At 41.9% G+C, this 19,557-nt stretch overlaps 2 protein-coding genes and 1 long non-coding RNA gene across 3 annotated transcripts; 1 reads left to right on the forward strand and 2 right to left on the reverse strand.

Moving 5' to 3' along the window:
* LOC146558434 (uncharacterized) lies at window positions 1–10,366 on the reverse strand. The gene is made up of 6 exons (XM_085247795.1): window positions 10,042–10,366; window positions 9,849–9,933; window positions 6,029–6,036; window positions 3,021–3,080; window positions 2,258–2,596; window positions 1–2,160 (listed from the first exon to the last, which is right to left on the reverse strand). The coding sequence occupies exons 1-6, from the start codon at window positions 10,364–10,366 to the stop codon at window positions 1,964–1,966; spliced, it is 1,014 nt and encodes a 337-aa protein (XP_085103921.1). The 3' UTR covers window positions 1–1,963.
* Window positions 10,367–14,301: 3,935 nt separating this feature from the next.
* LOC146558435 (uncharacterized) lies at window positions 14,302–15,656 on the reverse strand. Its single transcript, XR_014888512.1, has 2 exons — window positions 15,409–15,656; window positions 14,302–15,060 (listed from the first exon to the last, which is right to left on the reverse strand). It is a non-coding gene; the product is annotated as an uncharacterized LOC146558435 (long non-coding RNA).
* A 33-nt stretch (window positions 15,657–15,689) lies between these two features.
* LOC146558436 (uncharacterized) lies at window positions 15,690–18,679 on the forward strand. Its single transcript, XM_085246497.1, has one exon. The coding sequence runs from the start codon at window positions 15,878–15,880 to the stop codon at window positions 18,257–18,259; it is 2,382 nt and encodes a 793-aa protein (XP_085102623.1). The 5' UTR covers window positions 15,690–15,877; the 3' UTR covers window positions 18,260–18,679.
* The last annotated feature ends 878 nt before the right edge of the window (window positions 18,680–19,557 follow it).

Here is a 19,557-nt window from a genome sequence, read left to right on the forward strand (position 1 = left end):
TCAAGTGAAAGAATAAATAGATCTTTATTGGTCTCAGGGTCATGATTGTACAGAGCATGTGAAGAACATACAAAAGAAACGATGGCACTTGGAATGTTCCATTGTAAAAATGTTTTTTAAAAAAGCACAGTTCATAGCAATATACAGACTCACAAAGTAAGAACAAATATTCAAAGTTTGTTTCAAGGCTTTAGTGTCATCATGTCATCATCACAGTAAAAAGTATGGATGCTTTGCCCTTTGTAAAATACTAAACCCAAACTTTTTTGGACCAAGGAAATAAAAACAAACACAATGTTAAATAGTGTAACATAGGAAAGCACATTGAAAGACATGAAACTGTCGCTATAAATATAATGATAGGGCCACTTATCATTACCCTTTTGTTAGAGATACCAAGGAAATTTCATTAACCAGGTAAAAATGTGATCATGTACCTGAAAACATCCATTTCAACAGTTAAAGAGCAGTTATTATTGCTACAAAAATGTATACTCTGTATGTGCCTAATGCATTTCTTGGGGAGTCAAAAAACATACAGTATGGTCCCACAAATTCACTGTAATCAGGCCATGAAGCAGAAAACGACAGAAGATAAAAACGTAAGGCATGAATCACCTTTCTTTCCTTTAGTGATAAGCAGCTGGTAGCCAATGTCCCACAGCCCTCTGACTATGATCCTTCACATTCAACTTTCAACATTTGATAAAGTATCTAATAAAGTGCCCTAATGCTTAATGGGCACATTGTCTACCATACAGTATCACATAATACATAACCACATCTGGAATGCTACTCAAAGTTAAAGACTTCTATTATTCAGTATAATGCAGTGCTTTAGTGAAAATACAATAATGCTTAAATACTTGAACAGCTTGGGGTCGACTGGCGATTTACTTTGTGAACTCTGTAAACATCTCCCAGATGAGTTCATGCTGTCAGCCACCTTTTTCTAGTCTTATGAGATAAACATGATGCTCACTTTCTAAACCATGATCCCCATGAGAGTCATAAGGGAGATGAAGCAGGGAAATACCTTAAGCGTGTGGGTACCCTGTAAGTAAACTCAGTTTTTCAGAGAGATCCATCCCTCATTGTCATGTCCAGTTCGAAAACATCAAGACGGTGTCAGTAAAAATCCCTCATAATTTAAATCTTACTAAACAATTTACGGGACTTTTCCCTCTTAGCACCACAACACTGTTGTTTTTGGCAGCTAGAACAACCTAAAGACAAAACGGATCTGCAAACATGAAAACATTTTACTGGCAGAAAGTAACTTCAATAAAAACATGTTTCTCTTTTCAGGAAATTTGTGCTTGGATGTAAAACACACAAAATTCTGTCGGGAAAACGTAGGACCTTTTTTCATTTAGGAGTTTTAAAAGCACCTTTATACTAAAAACCAAATAAATAAATAAGAAAAAGTTTCAGTGCATTATAATAAATACTTTTGCATAAGGTTTACACATTTAGTGTATGACTTGTTAAGGTTCATGTTGTGAAGTAAAGCTTTGAAAGAAACTTAATTTGGACTCGTTCCAAATTTGGTGCATGAACTTGTTGTGCGCCATAATGTTTGCTCTGTTGACTTCGTTATGAAATATAAATTCTTTCGGTAATTTTTTTTTTAACCAAAGTTAAAATTTCATTCTCGATGGGCTCCAGAGCGCTCTTAGTGGTAAACAGTGCAAAGAAATCTCTAAAAAATCCCAGCCAATCTATCACGTGACATATATACGGCCAGCATTAGAAAACATATGACAAAGGCACAAATCAAAGTGGTTCCGAGCCGAACCACAATCTGAATTTGCTTAATGTAGGTTAAACGATAAATGGATCCGAGCTTCTATTATTCTACTCTAATTAACTTCTCTGTGCTTTTCACTACAAGCCACACCTCAGCTTTTAACTGTCATTTTAAGTTTTAGATGTTTGGAATAAATTTGAGGGTCTTTCTAATTTAGACATGCTGAGATGTTGATGTCATTTCATAGTGGGGGGAAGCTGAGGATCCAATGTTAGTTTGGCACCTAATATAGATTAAGAGAATACCAGCCACCAGAATGATCCCTGCAATAACTGACAGTGACACAATGAGACCAAGATGGTTTCTTCCTGTAGCTGCGCCACTGCTGACTCCATTCCTGCTTCCTTCATCTGTCGAGAAAAAAAAATGCATTGGTGTGAATTGTCAGGAGTCAGGGAGGTGAAAACTCTTTTAAAGTGTCATCATTTGACATGAGCACAAACTCACCTGACTGACTGACATTCAGGTTTACGATGCTGAGGATTTCAGAGTCCATCCCTGGTCTTCTCTGGAAGGCTATACACTCGTATGTTCCAATGTCAGCAGTCGTCATGTTCATCAGTATCATTGAGAAATCCCCATTCTGCATGTGGGTATTGGTCAGGTTTACCCGGCCCGTATAAGACGGATCCTGGTCGTCTGGATCAAGTTGGTCATCACGATAGTGCAGCACGTATTCTGTCAGGTCACGTCTGGACCACTGCATGGCGAGGACTACCATATTTCCAGGAGCATTACATGGCAGAATGACCTGCTGGCCAAGTGAACATATGATGTTTTTGCAGTCTGAAGGACAAAAGAAACAAGACAGAGGTTTAAGAATAAAAATATACATCAGAAATGCATGTACTAAACAAGAAGCACTCCAAGAGCGCAAACCTCCACCAAGGGAGCTCACTGTCTAGCCAGTATTTACTTTTAAGGGAATACTATCATATTTCTTTCATATATTTAAGTTGTTTTCTGAGTGCAGTTGTTTGCAGTGCAGTAAAAGTTGATTTTCTAAATCGATACATATAATATCCCACAGCCATAGCAGGGAATGAGCAAGAGAAGAAGAGAGGTGTGAGGAATACGAGGGTGAAGGAAGAAATGACTTTATAACCTATTAATACAGTCAGTTATAACTAATCTTGTTCTCAGTTATAGCAATCTAATGTAACCGAGGATTTAACAGTAGTTTACAAACTTTTTAGCAAAACCTACTTACCCACAGCGTCAACTATTGAAGTAAGCGCCAAAGAAAGCCATATGCAGATTTGAAGACATCCTGAAGAAACAATAAAGACAGAGGGATACATCCTTTAAATCACAAAGTGTTTCCTGGGTAAAGTTATTTGCTAGAAAAGCTGGTTTATTCTGCCTCAAAAGAACTTTCAAACTAACAGTTTTGAAAACTTTCAGACATATGACAACTCTAATACTAAGTCTATCACAATAAATAACTTACTTCGAGAGGTTTTTGCACGATCTTTGTGGTGACAGGATTGAACGGGCTGTGAAAATCATCTTCTTCCTCTTGAGTGGTTATTGGCAGCTGAGGTGTGGAAATGGAGCATGGGCACAAGTGTCAGACTGCAGGAAATAAGAGAAAAAACGGTTTCATGTAAAATAATACAAATATCTGCGGTTTTCAGGAGACAAAACAATGAAAAATCAGAGTGTCTTCCAAATGACTAAAACAGCTGATTTGTCCGTTTCCTATTTTTTTTGGCAGTAGTACAATGTTAAACTCTTTCTTCTTGGCTACCTGCCTGGTTTTTAATTTGAGACTCAGATGTTATATCCGTTAACACTATAGGGAGGGAAGCAGGAAGTTTAAATGATGGACCTTACATTACTCTGTGCTTTATGCCAGCTCATCCCAAACTCATTAAATTTGATAGATCTGGCAAGTACAGTCTGCTGTGATGCCGAGTGAATATCCATAATGCCAAAATCAGCGAGCAACACATCACAAAAGGACCATCAAGAAAACGCTCAGCATCTGTGCAACAGTTCCTAATATAATGACACCGATGAGTCACATCAAGTGATTTAGCAGTGATTACTCCCAGTACAGTCTTGTATACGATACGAGCTCTGTGCAGCAAACTCTCCGGTGCTCTTCAACACAAACACTGCGTCACACAGCGAGCCACCACTGCCACCACAGATATGCGGCGTGTACTTAGCATTTACACAGCACATAATGAGCGCACGTTTTCTTTGTACAATTACGGAAATCGACACCGTTGAATATAAGTTGGCATCTTGGCTGGCTTCAGACGGTCAGGTCAGACGAGCTAACGTGTCACTGTACTACTGTACGGTCATTTGCTGTTACCGGTTACACAAATACTACCCAAATGTAGGAAGCTAAAGCTAGCAGACTCAGCAACTGGTTCATAGAACTTACTCAGAAGTGCATATCCGAGAAGAAAGTCCTTCAATAAATACAGGAAGAAACCCGCCACACAGACCACTTCCAATCCGAATGATGACACCCTGGACTCAGGTTGCTTCACCCCCTTCGGACAGAAAACCATAGGGGCGTGCTGATTGGTCGGTTGAGTACGAGCCCTGTTTTTGCTCGTACCCTCATTGGCTCGTACTCAACTCACGCGGTGTTTCACGAAGTTTCTGTGTTTTTATCCTTAAATTCCAATATCTTTCCTTATGTTGGCAGAAATCACCGGTTTTCCGAGTATATTTATGACTCAGCATTATTGTACGGACCTTGTATTCTACTTATAATCAGTCAAGTCATTTTTAGAAACTGTCATGTTATATTTGTTGCAATTTAAGTCATTTTTAGAAACTGTCATGTTATATTTGTTGCAATTTCTGACTCTTTCTCTGTTAGTGACAGTTTTTACTGGATAAATGCCAAAACCTGTTGCAGCTTGTACCTTTTTAAGGTAATGTACTTTCTGTCTGTTATGAACCAAATAGGGCCAGGCAATGACATGAGTGAGGCACTCGCCGTCACTTACATGAACAAACTCAGGTGCAGTACACACACTGTCTAGTTGGGTGCTTACCTATCAGCTGCAGCACCTGTGTGTCCTACCCCGAGACAAATGATTTCTTCTACTCCACTCCTACCCACTCCTCCCACAACCAACATGTTTTTCAATGTTGTATAGATGCTTTCCTGTATCACTGATGTCTCAGTACTCCTGCCATGATCTGTAGGTTTAAGTTCAGCTTTGCCTAATGGTATCTGTAAATTAAATGACTGTAATTTCACCTAATGTTTTGGTAATATGTACAAATCCTCATTTCCTTCTACACTTACATATGCAGGAACCCCAAAATCCAACATTTACACCCCCATTTCACAATCTTTGCGAACTTTGATATATTTCCTATATAATATCTAATCTATGTGATTTACCAAATCTAAGACCCATCAGTGCTTATAAACTACCAGATGACTTCTGCTGCTTCTTCTATGTGTCCAGAGAATGCATGGCAAACACCCAAGGAGGGACTGTCGGACAACACTGTAAGCCTAGATGTTCACTCTTTATATATGAAACCAGCAATGAATGGAATTTGCATGCATTCACATTCATTTACTCTGTTGGAGCTCCAGCCACTAGAAAGCAGATCAGCGTGTAGGCTAATTATTAGCAATAATATCACTCAATAAAAAGAGAAGTTCACTTTGATCTGTTGACAAACTGCAGCGATTTCCTTTGTTTACTTTATGAAGCTACAGGACAGAATCAGTGGAGGGGTGGCGATTCGGGCACCTTGCAGTCACTGAGATGACCATGAACATCTCTGCACACCAAAGTATTCTACAGTCAAATCTGAGGCCATGTGCATGACAGCTAGAGTTTGACCAAAATGGGTCAGGAAACAGGACAATGATCCGAAGCACAGCAGCAAATCTCCATAAGAAGAGCTTAAAGAGAATCAAAGTGCTGCAGCGATCCAGTCAAAGTCCAGAACTCAACCCGACTGAAAAGTGGGTCCACCATGTGCCATGCTACAGGTTTCTTCAATGTGTTACGTTCTTAGTCTAGGCGTGTATTGAACGCAACAACAAATTGGCCCCACTCACGCACCACCCAAGAAAGAACACAAACAGTAGTATCTTTTAAAGCGCTAAGAAGCCATTTATTTGCTTCAGCAGTGAGCAGTGCCAAAAATAACAAACAAAACTCCCTAATGGTCCCTACACTTTCCTACACAAAATGAAAACCAACCAAAAGACAATTCACTTACCTAACTTTCTAAACGAAAAACAGGAGAAAACTTAATCAACAAAAATGGTTTGTCACGCCTACTAGGCTGCTGCAGTGAACAATATATACAAGGTGAACAAAATACACAATTGCTATTTTACAAATCTCCTGATTGGTTTTGCCTGCTCTGCCGCCGTTGCCGTGTGCACGGTCGGCCTCCGGAACTGTCTTGGTCCTTGTGTTGTCGACCCCCGTGTCGACCCCCTGAACTTTTCTCGGACTCTTGTTGAGCTCTGGTTTTGTTTTTGATCTGTTGTCCTGTGTTCTTGGACTGTTTTCTTGTGTTTTTGGTTTACTCTGGACTCTTGTGCTCCTTGTTTTTTGTTTCGGACGCTCCTTCCTGGATCCCCTCCGCCCACCCTGGTCTGGTGCTCGGTTTTGTTCTGGGTTTTTGTTTAGAGCTGTCGGGAGCCAGCCCTTGGAGGGGGGGTACTGTCACGGTTCTGGGTCAGTTTCGAACCAGTATTTTGAGTTTTGATTGTTAGTTTATTTTTGAATGATTGTTGTGGTTTTGGGTGCTATGATGATTATTATTAGAGTTCCATGTTTCTATTTATTTGTGTTCTCATGTTTTGTGTGGGTTTAGTTCCATGTGTCATTTTCTGTCTGTCTCTCAGTGTCGAGTCTGCGTCTTTGTGTAGTGTTCTTGTTTCCTGTTTTATTGTGAAGGTCTGCGTCTCGTGTGTGTGTGTTCAGTTTTACCTCTGTCTCGTCTTGTTGATTACTCCCAGCTGTGTTCCCTACCTGTGTGTAATCTCCCTGTGTTCTCTGTGTGTATTTAAGTCGCGTCTTCTGTCATTGTAGTTGGTCCGTCTATGTATCCACCATGTTTCATCTGTGTGTTTTTTTCTACAATTTTGCTTTGAGCGCTTCAAAGCTACACAGTTAAATTCACCTCTGCCGCTTTTAAACTGTAACCGTAATCAAGACCAAATCTGTCTGTGTGGATAAATACATGCACAGAAAAGTAGACCTAAGCTTTCTAAGTAAAGTAAAAATGAGTTAACTTCTTCTCTGCAGTGACAGCCTGTGACTGGCTCTGTTTCTGCTGGAACTGCCTCTTATTGTAACGTCATAAATAATTCATTCCTGTAAAAACATAAGCTCTAACAGTCCTGCTGTTGTTTAGCATCAAACCTCAAATGAAACGTGACGTATTATTTAACATCTGTTTGTCCTCCAGGCGACATTTAGAAATAATTTCCTTAATTTACTCAGTGATAAAGCAGCTTTAGAAACCACAGAACAGCATAAGGCTGGTACGGCTGTTTGATTTTATTCACTCGCTGCTTCGCTCGTGAGTCAGCACCGCCCCTCTCCTCGGCGTTAGTTGTCGGTGTTTGTCGTCAATACAATACTGTTAATTCTACTCTCTGCAGTGTTTAAATGCTTACATATACACACAGTTACTGTCCCTCCACACATACGACTCGGTTCTGCTTCTATGCCCCAGCTTTGTTTACTTTTTCCCACCGAGGCTTCTAGACTTCTGATTGGCCAACATTTCCGCACGGTTAGGAATCTAGCGCCACCTGCTGCTTTGGCATGTTCATAGCAGCGTTTTCCTTCATTTCTGCCTTTATGTGTGGACGGGATTATTTTTTTAAACGAAAACGGAAAATCTCCGTTTTCAAAAATACCCGTGTACGTGTGGACATAGCCTCAGTCTCTGACTGGAAGCGCTAATTCGTCATTCGGCTTTTGTCAGACTAAAGTAACTGTTAAAACTGTTTGAAAAGCTCAGCTATACAACAAGGAGAGATTGAGAATTTCCTTTTAGTTTTCAGTTTATTTGATATTGACAAAAGTTAGTCAGTTTTGTCTGTTCTTCTGTAAAACAAACTAAGATTTATTTTTAGAATAAGTGGAATTGACAATTTAGTCTGTTTCGTTTGTTCTATTTTGAAACTTAAACGCTTTAGCGGCTGCCTTTTGTGTAGTTTGCAATATTTGCCTTTATTTATCTGAAAAAGTCTCATGTTCCTTAAGTACATCTACCCTGTTGAACTTATTATGGGAAATAAATATTTAAATAAAAACAAGCTGCTGATTATTTCACATTTTACTTGTGAGCAACGGCACATTTAAATCTTACAAATATAGTTATTTGGCTTATATCGTGATAGATATCGTTATCGCCTGAAATGAAAAAAAACATATCGTGATATGAAAAAATCTCATATCGCCCAGCTCTAGGTCATGGTACTGCCTATTGGACCTTAACTTCCTCTTGAGGTGTTGCAAACGAGCTTCAGCCAGTCGCTTGTTGTTTGGCAGCATGGGTGGAGAGCTGCCCTTGAAAGGAAGTGGCATCTCATAGTGTCCATCCTTCCTTTTTGTGATTGTGCTGCCGAGGAGTTTTACAAAATGAACATCATCTTGAGAAACATATTTATCTTGATAGTTTCTTTCGCTGAAATCCATTTCTAGGACCTTTAACACATCATTGACCGGAGGCAATGGCATTTCCTTTACTGCCACTCTGTGTACAAAGCTTTGATGTTCCTTTCTATCAAGATATGGATTTGCTGATCCTATGATGCTCCAGCCAAGCACGGTTCTTTGAGCAAATGGATGGTTTTCTGACCCTACAATGACTTCTAGAGGGGCCAGTGCTGATGGGCAATCATAGCCAATCAGCAATCCCACTTCACAGTCTTGAAGTGGCTGCAGCTTGTTTGCCAGTTGCCTCAGATGTGGCCACTGAAGTGCGGTGTCCTTTGTAGGAATGTGAGACTTATCGACTGGGATGAAATCCCTTGTGTATGCCTGGCGTAGCTGAACATGCGACTCACTATGGAGCCCACGAACTTGCAATCCACAAGCCACTTTGCTAGCTATGACTGTGTCTACTGCTGTCATTGTACTGAGCCTTAATTGCACTGGCTGAGTCTTCACATTTAGTGCAGAGACCAGATCTCCCAAGATGAAAGTTGAATCGCTCTGTGTGTCGAGCAGAGCATATGTGAGAATCTCACTGTGGGGGTCTTCTGCCAATGACACAAAAACTGGAACAATGCTAGACGTAGCTGAGGAGTATCTTGTCAATGTGTGTGACATGACATTACGGACTTCCTTTGTCTCATTTCCTGCAGATGGTGAATCACTGTTTAACATTTCACTGGCTCCCTCAATTCTCTCTGTGCAAGCAAGTTGGATGATTTCGACCACATATAGTGCATGTGTGCCTTCTTTTGCATTCTTTACTAGTGTGGCCCTTTCTTAAACAGCCGAAGCAAAGACGGTTTTCACGAATGAAAGCTCTCTTTTCATCAGGAAGCCTTGTGGCAAAGGTTGGGCACTTGGCGACACCGTGTGTTTCATCGTTGCAGACGAAGCATGGTGGTCTTGGCTTTGAAATTAAGGTCCCTGGTTTACCTGCAGAGTGCTTAGCTTGAGCATTGGTGCTGAGTGCCTTGGTTCTCTTAGGAAGCCTTTCATCTGTTACTTTAGTGGTTAATAAGAAGGGAGAAGCAATGGGGTTGCAGGCTATTCTAGCTTCCCTTTGTAGAAATCTGGTGAAATGAGCAAATGGTGGATACTCTTGACATCTGTCTAGTTCATCCACAACAACGCGACCCCATCTGCGTACCAGCCATTCGGGTAGTTTTTTGAGAAGTTTATGATTTTCTTCACAATCATTTAGAATTGCCAGCCCTTTAACATGAGGGATGGCCTCGGCACAACTTTGAAGGAAATCTGAAAACTCTCTGAGGGCTACTGGGTCATTGGGAGCTATTTTTGGCCATTTCATCAGTTTATCCCTGAAAGCCTTTTGGACGACAAATTAACTTCCATACCTCTCCTGAAGAATCTCCCAGGCACCCTGATATGCATCTTCTGAGTTTCGATAGAAGAATCCTTCGACCGCCTTCCGTGCCTCACCTGCAAGATAACTTTTCAAGTACAACATTTTTTCTCCTGCGGGGAGGGGTTTGTGGCCAATCAATGCCATAAAGGATATCTTCCAGTGTATAAACTTTAAAGGGTTACCAGTGAACACTGTGGGTTCAGGTGCAGGCAGACGGTTGGAGACGAACAAGCTTGCAAGCTCCTGTGTTAAGCTGACCTCCTGTTGCTTTTGCAAAATCTCAGGTGGTGCACACTGAGGTCGAAATGATTCAGCCTGTGGATTCAATGGATTCTGAGATTCAATGATTTGGCTATCAAGTTGTGATTTGTCATCTGCTTCATACTTAAGGCTTTCCAATCCATCGTAGTTGTTGTAAGCTCTCACTCTGGCTGCTGCTACTTTTACCTCATTTTCTGCCTGTAGCTGTTGCAGTTTAGTTCTCTCTTCCTCTAGCTTTGCTGTCATTTCTGCAATCATTTGTGCTTCCTTGATTTTCCACTCATGCTCTAAGCTACTCAACTTGGCTTGCTGTTCATGTATTCGTTGCATTGCCTTCGCCTGTTCTAGTTTAGCTGCAAGGTCAGCTTCGGCATCCACACGTTTGCTAGAAGTCGTAGAGGTGGCTCCAGAGTATGAATCTGAGCCCTTTGAATGCTCTGAAATAACGGTTTCTGTTTTCCCAAAAACAGATCCATACTCCTCCTTACTTAATATCATCCTTACACGCTCCTTCTCGAGCCTGTCATTAAAAGTCTTATCTATATCTTCTAGTCGTTTACTAATGAGATCACAAATTTCTGTTGTTAGGGCAACACACGCATTTTCTTGACAACATCTGGAGTAGAAGTATGATTACGTCGGATAGGCTCATACAGTTCATGCATTAATACTTCTTTAGCCTTAATGTCCGTTTGTGTTCTAACAAGGTCTTCGTTTGAGCAGAAACCTTTCAGCTTTGTTCTAACTCCTCTTGCTAACTCCTTCCAGGACTCATATGCCTTGCTAAATGACCTTTCATTTTTCTTGGCTTCCTGTTCATGCATCTCCTGCCCCTTTTCTGTTAGTCTTCGCTCTATGGAGCTGGACCTGGCCTCTTGTGCCTCTGTAGATTTGTCTATTTCTTCAACAGGGGACAACATTATTATTAATTTTATTTTTGGCTTGTTGCACCTGCCCTTTTAAGTGTATATATCTGAACTCAAATGGGTTGAGTGGTGGTTTCAAACTTATTAATGTCACACAGTGGAAAATTGTGTTTTTATATTTTGTTTTGGATCAGACTGTGTTGGTACAGGGTGTCGATTTTATTTGCATGATTTTATTGTAATAGTGATATTGCATGTTTGTTTATTGATATTCCTATTGCATGATTTTATCTCCATATTTATAGTGTGTGTTTAGTGTTGATTGAACAATATGTTTTTTATTATTCCACTGTGGATTAAGCGGACAATTGTAGGCACCTGTGAGGTGGGGGCGTTCCCCGAGGTGGCCTATCAGCCACCAAACTGACTTAAGGGAGATAGTGAGCGCAAAGACTAAAAAGAGAGAGACACACGAAAAGTGGAGAGCTGGAAAACAAAACGTGTGCAAGCCAGCATATGAGAAGAAGGACCTCTGGCCTGACTGTGGGGCGCCACGAGACATTCGGCGATCGGCCAGCACAACCCGGCGATCCAGTCCCGACGGACAGAATAGCGACCGTGGGAGGCGACGCGTGAAATCCACAGTAGGGCAGGGGTACGCCTCTGCCTGCATCTGGCGGAGCTACGAGGGAGGCCGTGCGCGGAGGTGGAGAGTAGCTGGACTGCACGATTGCGCACAGTCAGGTGGAGATAGGAGCCTCCTCCCTGGTCTTCTGCTGGCGAGAGTCCACATCCCGGAAGAGGAGTTCCTCTCCTGTCTCTCTCAGCTCAGGAGAATTTGCCCGTGTGTTGCGGGACTGGGAGAATTAGGACCCTGGGGGGGAGTTTTTAGTATAGGGAAAAACATTCATTTAGCTTTGTGTTTTTAGCGTTTAATCATTCCTGCCGGCAGGGTTTTTAGCGGGTTGTAAACACTATTTTTATTGTATACGGGGATTTTAGCTTGTATTTGGGGTTCTGACTGTGTTTTATCCTGAAAATAAATGGTGTGTTTGAAGCCAGCTAAATTTCTGTCCTCTGAGCTCTGACCCACTCACTCCCCTTTCTGCTTGTATAGGCGTGGTGGTGAAGATTTAGTTCCACCAGTTTAGCGGCTACATAATTTTGGCGTTTGTCGACAGGATACAAGTTTGGGGAGCAGTGTTCCGCACCTGGAGTGCAGATATAGAGATGATGATGCCGGTGTATCCGGGTGCCCCTTGGGTACCAAAATATAAGGGTCCTGAAGCAGATGTTTCATATGGAGATTGGAAAGAACAAATACAAGGTTTATTGAATGCTCAAGAAATAGCTGAGGCCCGGAAAGTAGAAATTTTAATTGGGGCTTTAAGCGGTGAGGCAAAGCGTCAAGTAAGCGTGTTAGAAGAAAAAGATAGAGACCAGATTAGGAAAATATTCGCATATCTAGATTCTCTATATGGTGACAATAACTCCCTAGCGGTTTTGAGGTCGCAGTTTTTTAGCTGTATCCACAGGTTTCTGTAAGAGCGTACGTAGGCTGCCATGACAGACCACTACTTCCGTTGTCCGGTTTTATACTTCCGGTTACTCAAAGCGAGACCCAGCGTTCAGTCGTTGCTAACAACAAAATCAGTTACTTTGTGCGGTAATAAGTGGCTTTACCTGTTCGAAGATGAGCTCGGGTTCAACGTGTGTCAGTCAGTCTGAGAGAGAAACCAGCAGTACTGACTGTGAAAGGAGAACCAGAATCATGGTGAATCTCTTTTCAGGAGTCACATCCAAGACTGACAGAACAAAAAATGAAACACACTCATGGTCTCGTAAAAAGTGACTGTGAGGAGAAGGAGGCAGGCCTTCATCAACACAAATCAAACAATTATTAATTAATTCGATTTTTGATGGAAACGGAAACAAGCAAAATACGCACTTACTTTGACAGTTAATGATAATTATACTACTGTTTAACACCGCGTGTTTCCGTTTGAGTTAATCTAATTATGGTTCTGTGAAATAACACTCAGTGATTTTCAGAGTTCAGTCAGACTGATCTCAGAGTTATGTCCGTGATCACCACTGTATGAAAGCTTTAGTCACATTTAAGGGCAATATCACCAAAATACAGTAAAAGATCTCCTCCTTGAATGTTTCAGATAAAATGGAAAACAGACTCATGCAGTAAATATTCTTTTATTGGAGAGAAAACTGTGCAGTATAATTTACTCGAGATGTTGAAGATATGAGAGCATTAAACAGGCTGATGTTTGGAAGAGGCTCTGACAGGAGAGAGATGATACAGAAACATGGCATCCTTATAAAATACTGACACACTTTATGAACGGACAACTTTTCACAGCTCTTTGAACATTTAAATGAGCTGCATACTTTCCCCACTGAAACCAGCACAATCCCTCTGTGATGGAAACAATATTTGAACTAAATGTACTGTGGATAAATCAAAGCATTATCAAAGTTGTCCGTGGTTCCCTTATTTTTCCTTCTTTCCCTGTCAGATCCTGTCCTGCAGGATAAACATGACTGAGTGGTTCCCTGCATGCAGCTGTTACAGTTTGTGTTGGAGATACTTCTGCAAATACAGGAAGCAAATATCTAAAAACTGTTTTCAATGTTTTTACCAGTCTGTCAACTACAGAGAGCTGTCTGTTGTCCCCCTGTTCTCCTCTATATCTCTCAGCTGATGCTGGCTCCTTTAAATGTAACTTTATTAATCCCTCGGGAGGGGTCCTCTGGGGTTTTCACAAAGCTGAATAAACGTCAAACAGAAAACTGATTAAACAAAGTGTGAGACGGTGGAGAATTGACGCCAGCGCCCGGTTATATTTTAGACAGCAAGGAGCAGACGCAGTTTCACTCCACCGAGGGAGCTCGTGACGTACTACGCGGCTTTCTTTAGACCGCGAAGGCGGGTCCTCAGGTGGAAGCAGCCTCTGAATTTGGACACCCCCGCTGTTTCCGGCCAGCCAATAATAACGGTGACATTTAACGTATTTTGTCGAATAAATAAACACTGTAAAATATATTTGCCCCCCCAACAGCCCTTTGAATGTTGGCAAGTATGAACCGTCTGCTCGGTGTTTCCTAAAACGTTAAAGCACGTTTGGCTTCACACTGACAAACAGACCCAGCTTCGGCACAAACCTAAACTAATATGACACCGGAGCGGAAAGGCTGATTATGTTTCCAAGATGGTTTGTGTTTTTTAAAAGGAAGGAAACCTTCCTCAAAGCGGGCAGAGCAGTGGAGCCGCCGAGGGAAAAGCACACGATACAAAAACTGTAGAATTAAAAATATAATTTATTATGTTTAAATAGTTAAAAATATAAAATGAATTAAAACAACCTTGGCCAAGGGAAGACACAATCAATAACACACAACATTAGAAGTCCAGTGGAATCCACCACGGCCTAAAAGTCACAGAAAACTAAGAGGTCCAGCGTAGTATTAAAAGAGGGAAACCCAGCGGAGTCCTCGCCTTCCTCCCCGCATTCCACGTCCTGGTGCACTGAAGAAAGGGAGGGAGCGGCAGTCACTATTCCTTTGGCAGTTTACTTTATAAAAAGGATAAGTCAAAGACTTACCCGGGTGGGCAGAGCTCTCAACTCCGCCCGCCGCTTCCTCAAACTGCAATCGGCACCGCGGTCTCACTGCTTCTGTTCTCCCGCAGTGCACGAGCTGGCTCTTGTCGTTATTGCCACCAGACTGCCGCTACGCGTCCCTAGTCGCTGGTCATCTGCCTTTTTTTCCTCTGATCGTTTCCCCTTTCCAGTCGCTGGTAATCTCTCTTCCCAGTCGCTGGTCGTCTGCTCCATCTGATCATCTCTACTCTCTGATCGTCTCTCGCTCTCCCCTCTGATCGTCTGTGTCTTTCCTCTGTCTGTCTCGCATTCTCCGTGTTACATTTTTGTTGAACACCGGCTCCAAACCTCTTATGTGTCCTTGAGCACTCTGTAAATTACCTTTTCTTTTCTCTCAGGTGTGTCCAATTAGTAAAAACGGGGGAAAAGGCGGAGTCTCTCCAGGACAATTTGCCGGCAACTAAAAACATGCAAACTAAATAAAACACTGCACAAAATACATGCAATATAAAAAATAAATATATACACTTCACATAAAAATACAGCACAGCAAAACAACGTCCGTCTTCCCTGGATGACACTAACTAACCGACCAAAGAGCCGCGTTAAGTGGCGATATCACTAACGTCATGTAACTTAGCCGAAGGTTAGCTAAATTTGACTTTGTAAGACTTTTTCATTACGCTAACATTTGTGATATGACTGCACTATGCTGCTGTTGTTGACTCCACTTAATTCTACAATTCTTTCATTATGCTAACATGTGTCCTGGTGTATATATGAAGTGGGATAAAAACCCAGAACTAACTTTTAAGAGTTTATTTCTTCTCCGCTTCGACCGTCGGCCATTTCCCCAAAACGTCCTCCAACCTATGATTCCAATGAATCCTGGTGGGTCAGGAACTGCTTTTAAGCATCTTGTAATCGTCGTTCCAACACAGCGTGTTTGTTTTGATTCGTAGACCCCGAAAATGGTGCCGGGCTCCCACAATGCATTGCGGCGTGCCGTCAACTCCAAAGCGTCATTCAAATCTGTGAGCGCGCAAGGAACGCCGCCTCTCCGCGTGCGTTTCTTGTGACGTCACTGGCAGATCAAAGGCGTTCGCGCTGGTCTGTCAGTAACGTCACAGACAACCGAGCCTATAAATAACGGCTCTCAGACAGAAAAATCAGAACTCGATGCTCATGTGTTTGCAAAACGTTCAGCAGTCGGCGCTCTGTAATACAAGAAAATTCTCACACGCTCAAACGGAGAAAATCTAATTTGTGACACAACAATGGAAACCATCAACGAAAATTCAATCGTGGTCACACCAGACCAGATTATCCCGCCAATCAACAGGTGCTTTGAAAGGCTCTCTGAAGTTCAGTGGAGCATTATAGAAAATGGAAAATGCGACTCCAGCGTCCATGCCGTGCTCGCTGATATGATTTCTGAAATCATTCAGATCGCCTCTGCCAGCATCCTGAGGATTGCCCTTTCTGTTATTCAGGAACCCATGATAAGGGAAGAGTTTATGGATGAGGGGAAAATAAGGGTGTCCCTCGGAGACTCGATCTCAGCTGCCATCGCCGGCGCTCTTAATGTCTCAAAACAGCAAGATAAGAGCGCTGACAAGCTGACGCTGATGGTTGAGGAAGAGATCTCAGAAAAGGTCAGCTCAACCATTGCACTGATTGAAAAAAGCCCCGATTTCCCAGTAGACCCTGCCGTTTATGTTAGCGGCAAATTTAGTAGTATTAAGAAACTACACCGCATGGTTTGTTGCGCTGCCTCATGCCTGAAAAGGTATGCAGCATGTAAGCTGCGCTGCCAGTGTGGGACAAATGGGTCTCATTCCAGTACAGAACGTACTGGTTCAAAAATATCAGTGAAATCAGCAATCGCAGAGATTTCTGTTATTCTGTCAACAAGGAGCTCAGATGGAGAGATGACAGGAAAAGATAAAGATGAGCTCCCAGAAGAATCACAAAGCCATATAAAACCCACTGCAGAAACACAAAGTATCCAGGCTCCAACCCCAGTAGAAATGGTTGCAGTTGACATCCTAGGTGAGATACTTGCTAACATGGATTCAAGCAGTGAAGAGCTCTGTGAGAAATGTAACTTACCCAAACCTGCCTTTAATGCAGGCTTAATTATCCACAAGGTGAGACACTTCTTCTCCAAATGTGTGCCATCCACCTCACACGCCAGGCTCAAAGCACGCAAACACAACTTTTCCATGTTTGCAAAAAAACAATTTGAAAAAATGAAAACAGAGCTGAAAAAAAGAATAAAGGCAAACAGGAAACATTTTGTTTGTCTACAAAACATTTGCAATCACCCCAAGAAGGAAACTGCGCCCTCCAATGAAAGTATAGTTTTCATTCTCCCAGGGTCAGTACCTGAAACGGCTGCTCCCCAGAGTACAGAGGCTCATCGCTCCCCTTCTCCACATACGGCAAGCCTGGGAACCGCAATTAAACGTTCTTCTTCAGTCGACTTTAACGTCATTAGATCAGACGTTAATCAGTTATTTGACAAATTAACAAAGAAAGAAGAACTCTTCCTCATCGATAAGACCTTGGGGGACTTTAAAAATAGTGGGCATATCAGGAATTTTACGGAGGACTTAGTGGCAAACCTGTTTGATCTACTTACGGTGGATCGAGGCTATCAAATCCCCATACCTCTAATGGGTAGGTCCCTCTCAGACACGGTCATCTCCAGGACTCCGAAATCAGTACAGGGCTCAAAGCGTCGCATTTCTGCTGAAGTCCTCTATGTCCTCATAGATGACACAGTAGAAAGGTTTTTGCAGAAGCTTTTACTCTTCTGCAATGAAGAGAAAGATCAAATGATTCAAATGGACAAGATTTCTGGGGCCCTGGAAGACATCCACAACTTTATTAAAAGAGCACAGACCACAACACAGGAAAAAAGCCCTGATTCAGATGGCAGAGGAAAAGAATCTGGTGCATCACTTCCAACACCAAAACCTGGGAGCATTTCTCCAGATAAATGCTCTGTGGCATCTGACAAGTCACCTCGAACGCCACAACCTGGGAGCATTTCTCCAGATAAATGCTCTGTGGCATCTGACAAGTCACCTCAAATGCCACAACCTGGGAGCATTTCTCCAGATAAATCATCTGGAGCCTTGAGCCTGAAACACTCTCTCAAAGATTCCTCCAAAATATCAGAGATGGATTCTGTGTCAGGTTCATCTTGTGATGTTGAGAAAATTTCCAATGACCTTGCGTTGCTCCTTATCATGAGAGTCATCTATAAATCTAAACCTGAGACCCAAAAGTTTGCTGCTCGGATCGCAACTACTACAAAAGAAATAGACACGGTCATCAACCGTCTGAGCAATCTAATGCAGCCTGAACTCAGCAGCACAGCGTCTGCCACAAGTCTGACAAATGACAAGACAAAGTTCATCAAGAAAATAGCCAAACGCCTCATCAAGGAGTTTGGCTCCCCAGACAATGTCTTAAAGGCTTTGATGGCAAATGATTCATCTTTTGATGAGGCTCTGATTAGACATCTAAAAATCACTCTCGGAGTCATCCCGGGTCCCCCAAAGACGTCCAAAATATCCAGGTTTTTTTCTGCGGTGGGAAAAACATTGCTAAAACCCTTCAGGTGGTTCACTAAAGCCAGAGATCATTAAAATGACCATTTTGGCTTTTCCCACTGCCCTGCTTCTTTTAAAATCTTGAAGCAGACTTTTAGCACCAAATCCTTTTTTTAAAAACATCACCATAAAATTTTGGGATCAGCCCTCAAATCCAAATTTTAGAACTGTAGTTCACGCCATCTCGTCTCCTTTTGATTTCCATCCCCCCAACCGGTCGCAGCGGATGGCCGTCCCTTCTGAGCCCGGTTCCGTTGGAAGTTTCTTCCTGTTAAAGGGAGTTTTTCTTCCCCACAGTCGCCTCGCGCTTGCTCAGAGGGGGATCATTTGATTGTTGGGGTTCTCTGTAGTACAGTAGGGCTTTGACCTTACAGTACAAACAGGGAGGAGACTTTGGCTTGATTTTTAAAATATCTAATTCGGCATGAAATAAAAAAAATCCAAATTAAAAATGCATTCCAAGTTTGTTTGTGTTTTTCTTCTGTTGTCAAATATGTAGAAAGTGTTACACGTGTGATTTTAGTCATTTTGCATCAGTTTGTAGCCGACGTGTCTGTTTGTGATCATCCTGCATCTGTTTTTGTCTGATTCGTGTCTTAGTTTGGTCAATTTACATCACTTTTGTGGCCCAATTTAGTTGTTTTGCATGTATTTGTGGCAAAATGTGTGGACGCTGTTTGACGTTGCTATGTTTTGTCTTAATGCTTCACTTTGGTTGTTTATGTATGTGCTCATTTTGATTCTAGATGTAGACCTGACATCTGAAAATTAGCACCTAGTCCACTTCGAACATTTTTTTTAGTCCAAATAAAAAAATTTGGACTAATAAAAGTCCAAATAAAAAAATGTTAATACATTTTTTTTTTATTTCGCCAACCTTGTAGAGCAGTGGTTCCCAAACCTTTTTTGCTAGGCCCCCCTTTGTTTTACAAGAAAAATGTTCGCTAAAAAATATTATTAGCCAAAGCTTTCACTGGAAGTCAGTTACTGGTGTCAGGCCAGCTCCCACTTCTTCTTTTGTGTTACTTCTGCATATAAGTATACACAAAGAGACATTGAGACCTGAATCACAAATAAAAGCCACCTTCAAGATTAACAAACACTGTTTAAAGAGCTCCGTATAAACTTCTGTGTGCAACAAGGCCTCTGTAGCATCCAGACCACACTGATCTAGGTCTTCTTGGTAGAAGAAGGTGTTTCCTTTTTCCAGATGTTTAAATGCCAGCCTCCCCAGATTCAGAAGAAATTTCCTTTCAGCCATCTCACTTGTTTCATGTCCCCCCACATGTTTGTTCCCCTTCTTCATCTGAACCAACAAGAAGTGTGAGTACATG

This window comes from Mchenga conophoros, linkage group LG15 (assembly GCF_057382185.1).
Source record: "Mchenga conophoros isolate Kocher_MC1m ecotype Shallow Benthic linkage group LG15, M_conophoros_male_GT1.1, whole genome shotgun sequence".
In the NCBI taxonomy this organism is placed as follows: Eukaryota; Metazoa; Chordata; class Actinopteri; order Cichliformes; family Cichlidae; genus Mchenga; species Mchenga conophoros.

What these genes read in the sequence shown, in the direction of transcription:
- LOC146558434 (XM_085247795.1), bottom strand. Translation starts at nt 10,366, where the DNA reads ATGACAGCAAAGCTAGAGGAAGAGAGAACTAAACTGCAACAGCTACAG. An exon ending in TGAACCCACAGTGTTCACTG is followed by an intron (nt 9,934 to 10,041) that starts GTAACCCTTTAA and finishes GTTATCTTGCAG; the next exon opens with GTGAGGCACGGAAGGCGGTC. An exon ending in TTCAATAGTTGACGCTGTGG is followed by an intron (nt 2,597 to 3,020) that starts GTAAGTAGGTTT and finishes TTTGTCCTTCAG; the next exon opens with ACTGCAAAAACATCATATGT.
- LOC146558436 (XM_085246497.1), top strand. Translation starts at nt 15,878, where the DNA reads ATGGAAACCATCAACGAAAATTCAATCGTGGTCACACCAGACCAGATT.